Here is a 12,210-nt window from a genome sequence, read left to right as displayed (position 1 = left end):
TGCCGAATCACCCCCAGGTGGCCGGGGGGGAGAGGGGGGGGAGAAACAGCCACTTGTAGCCTGCCTCCCGCTGGTGCTGAGGGCCTTTGCTAGCAACAGCTGCCGGTGTTTTCAGGCCGGGCTGATATATTTTGGTTTGTCCCCAAAAGCTGCTCTGAGGCTGGGCTAAAAGACCAGCCCTTCCCCCACAGAACCCACCCCCGAAACCAAACCAGCCAAGGGGCAGGACCTGGGAGGGCCTTGCCGATTCAGCCGAGCCCTACCCGGATCAATGCCCTCCCTGGTGAGCAGGGCAAATGGTTGCCTGGGGGAAAAGCCCACATGAGTCCAGGCGGCTCAGGTTTAGGGCATCATTTGCATCCTGGCTCACCTGCATTTTCACAAGACGCAGGTGGTGGAGGTCACTAGGCAGATGTTTATTTACAAGTAGAGAAGAGCCGGAGCCCAAGAGCACCTGAAAGACTCACGCGGTTTCTGGCCGGGTGTGGCGCTTCTGTGAGTCTCACAGCTCACTTCTTCATGGCTGCCCATCGGGATCTATTTATTTTTACAAGGTTATGAAGCAGAATGGTTGTAAAGGGAATTCATACGCCCCACTTTTCTCCTGACACAGTCAGGACCCATACTGACTAACAATGAAAAATGAACTACAAAAACAATCATTTCTTAAAATCACGAGGCCAGATCAGCCAGGGGCGACAGGTGACTGTTACCTGCCAGCCGTCCATCCTCCCAGGACAGGGAGGCCCTGAGGGGGGTGCTTCTGTCACCCACAGCAGCAGGGAAGCAACAGAAAGGTGGCCGGGGGGGGGGGGGAACAGATCATGTCCTCAAGAGTGAGGGGTCTGCTAGGAGACCCTGTATAATGGATACAGTATAACGGGGTCATAGTGGGAGAGGGAATCCTTCCCAAAAGGTGTAAAAGCCAGACCAAAGGGCCCTGAAACACAGGAAGGAGAAGTCTGTGGGAAACGTGGCGAGGCCGTGGTTGGTTCGGTTCGGCCTGGGGATGCTGGAGGAGCACCGTCTGGTCCTCGCTGCTGAGGTCTGGCAAACGCTGAGGCACGCAGCCTCCTGTGCTGAGGCGGGGCCCTGGTGACCAGGCCAAGAAAGGAGTGGGTGGGTCCAGACCCCGTTGAAAGAAGTGGCTGTGAACCCCCCACCCCTCCTGGAAAACAGCTAGATTCGAGGCTGCTGCCAGTGAGATTTTCGGGGTAATATATAAGCTTCCAAGGGTCAGTTTTGACTCTCAAAAGCTTCCACCCCCCAAAAGTCTTGTTGGTCTCTAAGGACTCGAATCTAGCTGTTCTCCTGCAGTCCAACACCGCTGCCCATCGGACACCCTCTCCTCTGAAAGAGGCATCCGTGACCTCAATAGTATACCAAACAGGGGAGAAAAGTAGAGCGGCTGCAGCCCCAGGCCCCAGCCTCCTGCCCAGCAGCAGGGGGACCCTCCCTCGTGGTTTCCTGACAGCTCACTCAGGACCTAGTTGGAGGGACGGACTTCTCCAAGTCCTAAGAATGTTGGATTGAGCCCGCGTGCAGGGGTGGTTAGAGAGTCAGGCCAGGGTATGGGAGTATGGGAGGTTCAAATCCCCCCTCTGCCATGGAAGCTCGCTAGGTGACCTTGGGCCAGTCACACACTGTCAGCCTGTCCTACCTCACAGGGTAGTTGTGAGGACAAAATGGAGAGAAGAATGTCAGTCGCTTTGGATCCTCCTGAAGATGGGATAGAAACATTTCAATCACAAACGCAGCCATGGTGGCTACGGAGGGCGGATCATGACTCTCTTTACTCAGGGTGAATGGAGCAGAAGCATTCCCAGGAACCAGCTGGGGAGGGCTGGGGGATGCATGGTGATGCCAGAAAGACAGCTGGTTGGTCCTTTGTCCCTGGCCTGTGGAGAGGGGAGGGCCCTGCCTCCCCCCCCCAGGCCCAGATGAGATGCAGCACTCCCCATCATCCTGGACTGCCCCCTCCCCTCCTACCCCGGGCTGTGCTCCCCTTCCTGGCCCCCTGTGGATTTGGGGGGGGTTATTCCCTCCACCCACCAGGCTGCTGCTGCTGCTTAAGCCCTGCAGCCTCATAGAGACGTTGATGAAGATGCATGGGGCGGGTGGGGGAGGCTGGCTGATGATGGACCCTCTTATGGTAATTACTGGAGGCTTAAATGGGCTGCTGAGGGCTCCCTGGCCAATTCCTCCCACACAGAGTGGTCGGTGGGGGCGGGGCGGGGACTCCGGCACTCTTCGCCACTCGCCAGGAGGATGCAGGGCTGATGTCTCAGAGGCCACAGAAGCTTCGAGCTACAAGAAGGCCGGCAGCCCCTGCCCCGACCACCAGCCAACCAGCCTGCTGCACAGAAGGGCTTGTGCACGCCAGGCTGTCCCAGAAGCAGGGCCCCTGCATGGCCTGGCGGCAGAGCCGAGGGCCCCAGACTGCTAGCCAGGCTCTGGCCCCGGCTCCTCCCCTCGACGGCCAAGTACCGTCCAGCCACGCATGCCTGGGGGGCCCCAGCGGAGACCCTGGAGCTCCTCACTGCAGGCTAGAGATCCGTGGGAAAGCCGGATCCTCTCTGAGTCTCACGGACAGGTCCTGGCAGAGCCGTCCTGAAGCCACCAACATCAAAGGTCTCCCCTTCCTGCCCACTTAGAAAATGCATGTTGATGGAAGACGTCTCAGTACCCCAGAGGCAGCCGTCCGCCTGGGGTGAGAACAGTCGCATGAGAGCAGCCGGATCAGACCTCCGTGGGGCCGTCTAGTCCAGCAGCCTGTTTCCAGCAGTGGCCACGCAGCTGCCCCGAGGAATCCCACAGGCAGAGCCCTCTGGCCCAGCCCTCCCCCGTAGCATGCCCCCCCCCCAGCATCAGAGAGGCACTCTGCCTCTGGCTCATAGCCAACATCAGAGACTGCTCCTCCATAGATCTGTTGAGCCCTCCTTCACACCCATCTCAGGAAGCGCCCCCCCACACACACACACAGTGAGTTCCACAAGTCATCTCCCTGGTGGATGAATGGAGCCCCCCTGCCCTTTGCCTGCCTTGACTCTTCTGCCCCTCGGTTCTAGAGGGTGAATCCGAGTTCTAGCAGAAGGGGAGAGGGATGGGGGGGAGCATTTGTCCCCCTTTGGACCAGGGCCTGCCTCCATCCCAGCATCCTTCATGTTTTTCCACACAGGTGGCTGAGGGTGGCAAAGACTTTGTGCCAGGCAGCCTCCGGGGGTGGGCCTGGGGCCCCGCTCTCTCCCCCAGGCTGGCCTCCCGGCTCCTGTGCAGGAGGCCTGGGCCGCTGATACCGCCGCTTGCCCCCCCCCCCATGCAGGGTCGGCTGTGCTGGCGCAGGAGGAGGAGCTGGCCATGTCCCTGCAGTTCATGAACCTGGGCAGCAGCCCCCTCTCCTCGGCAGAGAGCAAACTGGACGCCCTCAAGACCAACTTCATCGAGAACCCGCAGTACTTCTGCAGTGCGTGTGAGTGTGCCTCAGTGGGGAACCGGGGGATGTTGCAGTCCTAGATAAGTAAGGAGGGCTGTGGAACGGGGGTGGGTTTCACTGTGGCCCAGGGAGAGCGGGGAGGGCGTGCCCCAGATGGTCAGGGGTCTGGCCCACATCTTGGAGAGCTCAGCTGGGAGCTGCAGGAGAATCCGGCAGGACTGCGGCCAGAGATGATGCTTGGCAGGAGGTCAGCTGCCAGGGCAATAACAGTCAGAAGCAACTTGCCCTCTTTGCAGGCGTTCTCTGGGCAGGAGACCTGTTGAGGTTTCTTGCCTGGCTGCCCGTTGGGATCTCACACAGCAAAGCCCGGGGCTCCCAGAGCGTGCCAAGGCCAGCCGAACCAGGGGTGCTGCATGCCTGCTGGGAGCCCCCCCCCTTTTTGAAACCCACGTGAGGGGCCCCAGTTGCATAGCAAAGGGGCTCCTTTCTCCCGGCAGGTGTTCGCCACATCAAGCGCCGAGACATCATCCTGAAATGGGAGCTGGGAGAAGGGGCCTTTGGCAAAGTCTTCCTGGCCGAGTGCTACAACCTTAGTCCCACACAGGAGAAGATGCTGGTGGCTGTCAAGGTACTATGGTCCCCCCGGGGCTTCTCAGCCCTTTGGGTCCGCGTGTGTCCGTGTAACAGGCCCCGTTCCACAGTGCCTGTGCATGCAAAAGTGAGCTTCGTGCAGAAAAAACTGGGCAAAGTAGCCTTTACTCCCAAGAAGCTCCAGCCAGGCTGCTGGCTACTTTCCCCCAGGACTGACCCATTCTGGTCCATGAGTGAGCACGGCAGTCGGGCTGCGCCCCAGGTGTGTGTGTGTGGGGGGGGACGCACCAGGTGGTTGACCAACCCTGACCAAGCCCAGAAGTTTGACCTTCCAGCTATCTCCTGATTCCTGCTGCCTGGGACTGGAGGTGGGAGTGGGGGGAGAGGGGTTCGCTCGTGTGCCTAATCAGAAGAGCCTCTCTTCCTTCCCCAGACCCTGAAGGAAGCGACGGAGAGTGCCCGGCTGGACTTCCAGCGGGAGGCCGAGCTGCTGACGGTGCTGCAGCACGAGCACATCGTCAAGTTCTACGGCGTCTGCACAGAACGGGAGCCGCTCATCATGGTCTTCGAGTACATGAAGCACGGAGACCTCAACCGCTTCCTCAGGTGAGTGAGCCCGGCCAGTCCGCCCCGGAGATATGAGAGAGGCAGAAAGTGTGTGTTGTGCAAAGCAGGGAAGAGAGAAGGAGAGAGAGAGAGCACACCCTGGGCATTTTCGCCTGGCCATGGCGCACAGTGGCTCTATGGCCCATTCCTAGGGCAGCTGTGAGCAGTGTTTAGATCTGGTCTCCAAGGTCTACAGGAGAGGAGGACTGGTGGGGCTTGACTCCGGGGAGATGCTTGCCCCTGCCTCTCTTTCAAGGGCCCCATCCCTCTCTCGGGCTGGTTGGCCCGCTGGGCAAGTGACAAGGCCCGGGCGGCACGGTGCGGAGAAGCCGATCTGCCACACACACACACACACACACACACACACACACACACACACACCAGCAAAACAGCCGCCTGAAGGCATCACGTGCCCCCCCCCCTTGCTTCCTGGTGTTCTCGGTGCACTGAACGGTCCCCATTTGGGCTGCTGCTCCCAGCCTGCCCCCCCCCACCCAAAGTGCCACCTCCCCCCTCCTCTGCTCCATTACGGCAGGAGCCCTCCCCCTCCCCCACTAATGCAATCTTCCCTTGCAATATTGATTAGATTAACTGTCTGAGAGGCTCAAATTGAGGGAGATTGGCCATCAGCTGGAATAAGCAGAGGCTCTTTCGATTGGCCCCCCAGGTATTGCCAATAGCCAGGAGCTGCCAACGGCCCTGCCCAGCGTCTCTGGGGCAAGTGGCAGAAGCGAGCTCCACGGCATGCCTGGGATGATTATTGTTATCAGACGTGGCATTAATGGCTGGGCTTCAGAGGAGCCCGGGGTGCCTCGACTGCCACTGTCAGCCACGCTCTGTGTCAAGTGAGGCCATCCCCCCCCACCCCCCGAGTGAGCCATGGAGGCTGCTGCCACTGCTGCAACCACCTTGGGGAGAGACGAGGAGGAGGGAGAAGGAATTGGAAGGGCAGCCTGGCGGGCGTGCTGCCTGTTCCCCCCCACCCTCTGCCCTTTCCGGTTGCATCTGAAATGGCTCCAAGTTGTGCAGACCCCTCCCCCGTGCAAACTGAGCATGGTGCCCACACTGAGAGAAGGGAGGCGGGAGGGGGCATGCCAAGAGGGGAGGGGCCGTGGCTCAGTGGTACAGCATCTGCTTGGCCTGCAGAAGGTCCCAGGTTCAATCCCCGGCATCTCCAGTTAAAGGGACTAGGGCAAGTAGGTGATGTGAAAGTCCTCTGCCTGAGACCCTGGAGAGCCGCTGCTGGTCTGAGTAGATGATACTGACTTTGATGGACCCAGGAGGGTCTGATTCATTAGAAGGCAGCTTCATGTGTTCAAGAGCATGGAAGAGGTGCCTGCTGTGGTCCTCATGTCCCCATGCACACCTCCGCTCGCTTCCCGGCACCATGGGCCCAGGCCACAGCTGAGCGGCCCGCTTGGCATGAATCTTCTGCCTTTCGTTGCCTCACAAGGGCTCCAGGAGTAATGGCCGTGCTTCAAACGTACACCCCACTTCAGCTGCAGGCTTTGTGGTAAACGTCAGATGTGCCACCACAAACAGCCTAGCTGGCATGAACCGCCCAGGGAACGCTTTGCATGGATATGAGCGGTGGCTTTCTGGACTGGGCTGAGTCCTGAGTCCTCTCAGCACCGCAGAAGCCAGGCAGAGTAAGGTGCGGCTTCCCCACAGCGCTGCTGGGGCCCGGCTAGCATTGACCCGGGCTGGCCCTTCCCTTCCGGCAGGTCCCACGGGCCGGACGCCAAGATCCTGGACAACAACGGCAGCGGCCAGTCCTTCGGCCAGCTGAACCTCAGCCAGATGCTGCAGATCGCCACCCAGATCGCCTCGGGGATGGTGTACCTGGCCTCGCTCCACTTCGTCCACCGGGACCTGGCCACCCGCAACTGCTTGGTGGGGCTCGGCCTGGTGGTGAAGATCGGGGACTTTGGCATGTCCCGAGACATCTACAGCACCGACTATTACCGGGTGAGCGGTGCCCCTGAGGAACGCCCCCCCAGGGGTCTGATCGGGAACACCTTTGGTGTCCCAACAAGTGGCCCTCCTGCTGCCCTCCTGCTCTGACTCTTCTCTCGAGCCAGGGAAGGAGGCTGCTGCTGTGATCCCCCCTCCCCGCCCCCCGTATACAGGAACACTGTGTACACAGTTCTGGTCACCACACCTAAAAAAGGATATTACAGAGCTTGAGAAGGTGCAGAAAAGAGCAACCAAAATGATTAAGGGACTACTAGAGCAACTGTCCTATGGGGAGTGGTTAAGACGCTTAGGGCTGTTTAGCTTGGGAAGGACATGATAGAGGTTTATAAAATTATGCATGGTTTGGAGAGAGTGGACAGGGAGAGGTTTTTCTCCCTCTCCCATAATGCTAGAACACGGGGTCATCTGCTGAAGCTGGAGGGTGAGAGATTCAAAACAGATAAAAGGAAGTATTTTTTCACACAACGCATAGTTAAATTGTGGAACTCCCTGCCCCAGGATGTGGTGATGGCTGCCAACTTGGAGGGCTTTAAGAGGGGAGTGGACATATTGATGGAGGAGAGGGGTATTCATGGCTGTTAGTTAGAATGGATATTAGTCATGCTGCATACCTATTCTCTCTAGTATCAGAGGAGCATGCCTATTATTTTGGGTGCGGTGGAACACAGGCAGGATAAATGCTGCTGCAGCCGTCTTGCTTGTGGGCTTCCCAGAGGCACCTGGTTGGCCACTGTGTGAACAGACTGCTGGACTTGATGGGCCTGGGTCTGATCCAGCAGGGCCTTTCTTATGTTTTTATGTTCTTGCTGTGGGGGTCCTTGGAGTGGCCAAATCATGCCTCAGCCCCTCCTCTGACTGCTTTTCCCGTGGCAAAGTTCAACCGCCCTTCCCCCCCCCCACAGCTGCCCTTCTGAGCTGGCCTTCCTGATGCCATCTCTGGCAGCCCCCCCTCTCCCCCCAGCTGTCCCAGCCTTGTAGGGGTCAATTTTTCACCTTTTCGTTGGTCAGCCAAGATTGTTGATTGGTTGATTGATTGTCGGAGACCTGCTGGAGGCGGCTGAAGGAGGGGCTCCGGGCAGGCCAATGTCCGAGGGTTCCCAGGCTGCCCGCTCAAGCGCTGGGGTCCTTGGGACGTTGTCCCGAGTGATGGGCAGGCGGTAGGAGTCGGCCGTTTCTGGCAGGAAGGTTACTCCTTTAGAGGCTAATGAAGCCTGCCTGGCTCAGGAATGCTTCTCCCCCCAACCCCAACCCCCATGGGAAGTGGCCTTCTAGAAGCCAAGGGACAGTGCTACTCCTGCAGCGGCAGCCAAGGAATCCCCCCCCCCAGCTGCGGCGGAGCCCCTCCCGGCCGGCCTCTTCTCCCTCAAGGGCTCTGAAGGGATTTGCCTCTGCGACTGGCCGGGAATCCGCCGGGGCCACTCCTGATTATCTTTTTCCCTTTTAGCTTCTGCCCTGGACCTCGATCCATATTTAATGGGGGCTGCGGTGGAAAAACCTGTAAGCACTTAGGCAGTGGAAACACAGGAGGCCTGGCCGGGGGGGGGGGGGGCAGGGGGGCGGGGGGGGGAGTTTCCATTAAATGGTTAATTAAAGAGGGGAGAGAGGCCGAGAGTGGGGAAAGTCTGAGCAGGATGGAGCCAGGAAAGTTCTCCTGGAGCCGTCTGCAGCTGCACTTCGGAGCCCACCTTGGCCTGCTTCCTCGCCTTTCTTGTAAGGGCATCCCACCCCACCACCACCACCACCCCACCCACCCCCGGCACACACAGCCTCTTTCCTGCTCTCAGGGCAGCTCTCATTTGTGGAACCCCCACTACCACCACCACCTTAGCTAAAATGCAGCGGCATTTATCCATGATATAAAAACAATTTGATAAAACAAACAACTATAGAACCATTAAAAACAGTCTAAAAACAATGTCTGCTCCCCACTGGTGGGTCTTGCCCCTCTGCCAGACTCAGGCTATCCCCCCCCAAAAAAAACCCTTCTGAACAGCTCTGGATTACAGCCAAGCCAAAAAGCCAGGAGGGTAGGAGCTCCCCCCCCCAACTTATCCCAGGAGGCTGTTTTGGAGGGAGGGGGCAGCCACTGGGCAGCTTTGAGCCCCCACTGTGGCAGAGCGGGGAGGGGGGCTGAGAACAGACCTTGCTGGGAAGAATGAGGCTGCCCCACGGGAACCTGCAGAGAGAGCCTGTCCCTTGCAGCAGGTGGGCCCCAGGAAAGCCACGAAGGGCTGCAGAGGTGAGCACCGGTGCCTTGAACTGGACCCTGGCATCGACTGGCAGCCAGTGAACAGGCCACAGAACAGGGGAGCCCACGGGGGCCCTGCCAGCTCGATTCTGACAACGGGTGGGCTGTAGCTCTTTGTACCAGCTGCAGTCTCTGGGTCGTCTTCAAGGAGCAGCCCCATGTAGAGCGTGCAACAGTAATCTAGCTTTGAGGTTATTGACACTTGGGTCGGTGGGGCCAGATCAGGCGCCTGCAGATTGGGAGCCAGCCTCCTAACAAGATGTAGCCGGGGGGTGGGGGTGGGGAGGAAGCATTTTTCGCAGTCATGGGCACCCGTTTCTCCGACAGGAGACCAGGGTTCTCGCGGCCCTCCCAAAAGCCCTCAGCCAAGCCTTTCGGTGAAACTTGCTCATCAACAGTGGCAGGAAGCACAGGGGCTGTGGCTCAGTGGCGGAGCCTCTGCTTGGCGTGCAGAAGGTCCCAGGTTCAATCCCCAGCCTCTCCAGTTAAAGGGACCAGGCAAGGAAGTGATGTGAACAGACCCTGGAGAGCCTCCGCCTGAGACCCTGGAGAGACGCTGCCGGTCTAAGTAGACGGGACTGACCGTGATGGACTGAGGGGGTCTCATTCTGCATGAGGCAGCTTCATGTGTTCCTGTGGGTAAGGGCACAAGACCCTGCCTGTTTCAGGGGCATTGGAGAAACCCTTCCAAATGGGAGGCATTCGCCAGCCTTTTGAGTCGAAGGTCCCAATCTCTCCTCTTCCCCCCCCCCGCCGCCCCCCAGCAGGGTCTAGCTCACAAGAAAGCCAGGCGGGGATGTTATTGACCCGGTGATGTGATTTGCCTCCAGGCCATGAAAAGCTTCAGCTGCCCATTTCCACGCATCAAACCTCTAGGCAAGGCACAGATTCCGGCAGGCACGTTCCGATGGCTGGCACGGGCTTTGGATTCTGGGCAGCTGGCTGTCCCCCCTCCCCCCCCCAGCCCTCGTGGGTACCAGATTATGGAAAAGATCACACAGCCCCCCTGTTCCGCATCTTAAGAGCTTGCAGGGCTGTGTGGACATATTTTGCCAACTGTTCCACTGTTTGGGGAAGAAACGTTTCTTTGCCTTTCCTGCTATGTTTCCCTCCCCTCCACACACACACACACACACACCCCGTGACCTCAGATCTGGCTGAAATGAAAAAAGCGTCCTCTGAGGACGTCTTGGCACCCAGGAAATCAGGCAGTTGTGACCAGCATCAGGCCCAGCGAACGGGTCGGTGGGTTCTGGTTCAGTGAGCGGGGCTGAGGGGTGTCTGAACCCACTGGCTGCTCCCCCCCTTCTCTGCAGGTCGGTGGCCGGACCATGCTGCCCATCCGCTGGATGCCCCCAGAGAGCATCCTCTACCGGAAGTTCACCACTGAGAGTGACATCTGGAGCTTCGGGGTGGTGCTGTGGGAGATTTTCACCTACGGGAAGCAGCCGTGGTACCAGCTCTCCAATACTGAGGTAAGCGGTGCGGTGGGTCACGCTCACAGCACATGTTTTACATGTGCTTCAACAAAGCGTTGGGAAATCTGAGAAAGGGAGAAGTCTGAAGTCCTTCTACTCAGAAGTAAATTCAGTTTTTTTCAGTGCCACTTACACGCAGGAAACTGTTCTCAGGATTGCAGCCAAATCTATGAGAAGCAGAAGAGTTGGTTTTTATACCCCACTTTTCTCGTCTCAAGGTGTCTCAAACCAGCTTGCATATCACCTTCCCCTCCCCACAACAGATACCATGTGAGGGAGATGGGGCTGAGAGAGTTCAGAGAGAACTGTGACTAGCCCAAGGTCACCCAGCAAGCTTCCTGTGGAAGAGTGGGGAATTAAACCCGGTTCTCCAGCTTAGAGTCCACTGCTCTTAACCAGTTTGCCACGCTGGCTGTCGGGGTTAGTCTGCCAGGTATCCCCAGATTCCTTTTGAGGTTTGCTGCAACAGATTGTGATGGTGACCCCCCCTCCCCCTCCCAGATGGATCACATCATGAGCCCTGCTCAGACGTTCACTCACCGTGTGGGGAGGGAGAACTGGCAGAAACTCACGGTCGGTCACCTCCGCGTGCTCAGGGACTGCTCTGCCCGTGGGTGGCGTGCAGAAGAAGTGTCCATGTCCACGCTTGGGGAACATTGCTGACCACGGAGAGAGGAGGTCCGTGCTGCGGGCACTTCCTCTGCACGTTGGCCCCATTTCACAGTGGCCTGGAAATGGCCATTGCATTCGTTCCCACTCCCACACACGCATGCACACACACACACACCCTGCGTGCATAGTGAATGAACACACATAGGGGGTGGTCAGTATGGAGCTAGACTCTGTTGCTTGGAGCCAGCCCTGAGAGGCAGGGTTGTCCAGGAGCCCCCACCTCCAGGCCGCACAGTGAGCAGAGAGGTTTGCCAACCGACTGACCTGGAAACATGCAGCTGAAACTTTCCAGGAGATGGAGGCAAATAACACCCATTAAGCCTCTAGTTAAGGGACAGAACAGGGTGCCCCCAAGCAGTTGGAAACCTTAACCGGTGATGCCCTCCAAATTGCAGGCGTATGCCACCCACCTCTTCTGCAGAGCCCACAGAGAAGCATTCAGCCAGTTCCTGGCGTGAGTTTCTGGTGTGCTGCAGGCGGTGGGTTGCTGGCACAGTCGCCTGGCGTGTCACGGGATTTTGTTTTCCTAGCCCCTCTGCTTGTTCATGGGATGTCTTGTCCTGTATGACTGAGCTGTTTCCATCTTTCTTTACTCTGTCGTCCGCCTTGAGTCTCCTTGAGAAAGGTGGGCTATAAATGAACACATAAAAAGGCAGACTATAAATGAATAAATACAATAAATACATGTCCGGTGTCAGTAAAACCTCAGATGTAATCTGATTTCCTGCATGGTTTAGCCAAGAACACTCCGAATGGCCCCCTTTCTCTTGGTAGAAGTGTGGAAGGAAGGCTCTGAACTCCACGGTCCAGTCACCTTTCACCGACAAGAACGGGAAGGGCGCCTTCCCTGCCAAGAAGGCCAGTGCCTGTCTGCATTCATGCTGTTATTTCCAAGCGTGTGAGCAGAGGGTTGGCAAGTGCCCAGAGATAAAATGTCACGTGCTGAGGAGTGCACACTGCCTGGGCGGGGGGGTTGGGTTGGCCAGTGGGCCCTCCTTGTGGGCTTCCCTGTGACATCTGGCTGGCCCCACTGGAAACAGGATACTGGACTAGAGGGGCTCACGCTGGTCTGATGCAGAGGAGCTACTCTTGATGTTCTTATGATCCCTCAAGACCCCACTGTTGGTGAGCAAAAAGCACCACAAACTGGCCGGGCCGGAGTGTCTCAGAAATCTGGGCAACAATAAGGGTCTGGCTGATCTCCA

At 58.2% G+C, this 12,210-nt stretch overlaps 1 protein-coding gene across 1 annotated transcript in view; it reads left to right on the top strand.

The window, feature by feature from the left end:
* The window catches only part of NTRK1 (neurotrophic receptor tyrosine kinase 1), a 34,628-nt gene that overhangs the window by 21,867 nt on the left and 551 nt on the right, over positions 1-12,210 (top strand). The window contains exons 12-16 of the mRNA XM_056853570.1: positions 3,323-3,469; positions 3,931-4,061; positions 4,458-4,630; positions 6,355-6,598; positions 10,172-10,330. Coding sequence (XP_056709548.1) covers positions 3,323-3,469; positions 3,931-4,061; positions 4,458-4,630; positions 6,355-6,598; positions 10,172-10,330 — 854 coding nt within the window. The remainder of the gene's footprint in view (positions 1-3,322; positions 3,470-3,930; positions 4,062-4,457; positions 4,631-6,354; positions 6,599-10,171; positions 10,331-12,210) is intronic.

The sequence above is a fragment of the Euleptes europaea genome, chromosome 7, assembly GCF_029931775.1.
Source record: "Euleptes europaea isolate rEulEur1 chromosome 7, rEulEur1.hap1, whole genome shotgun sequence".
Taxonomy (NCBI): domain Eukaryota; kingdom Metazoa; phylum Chordata; class Lepidosauria; order Squamata; family Sphaerodactylidae; genus Euleptes; species Euleptes europaea.
Note: the sequence above shows the minus strand (reverse complement) of the source record. Positions and strands in the feature narration are given on the sequence as shown.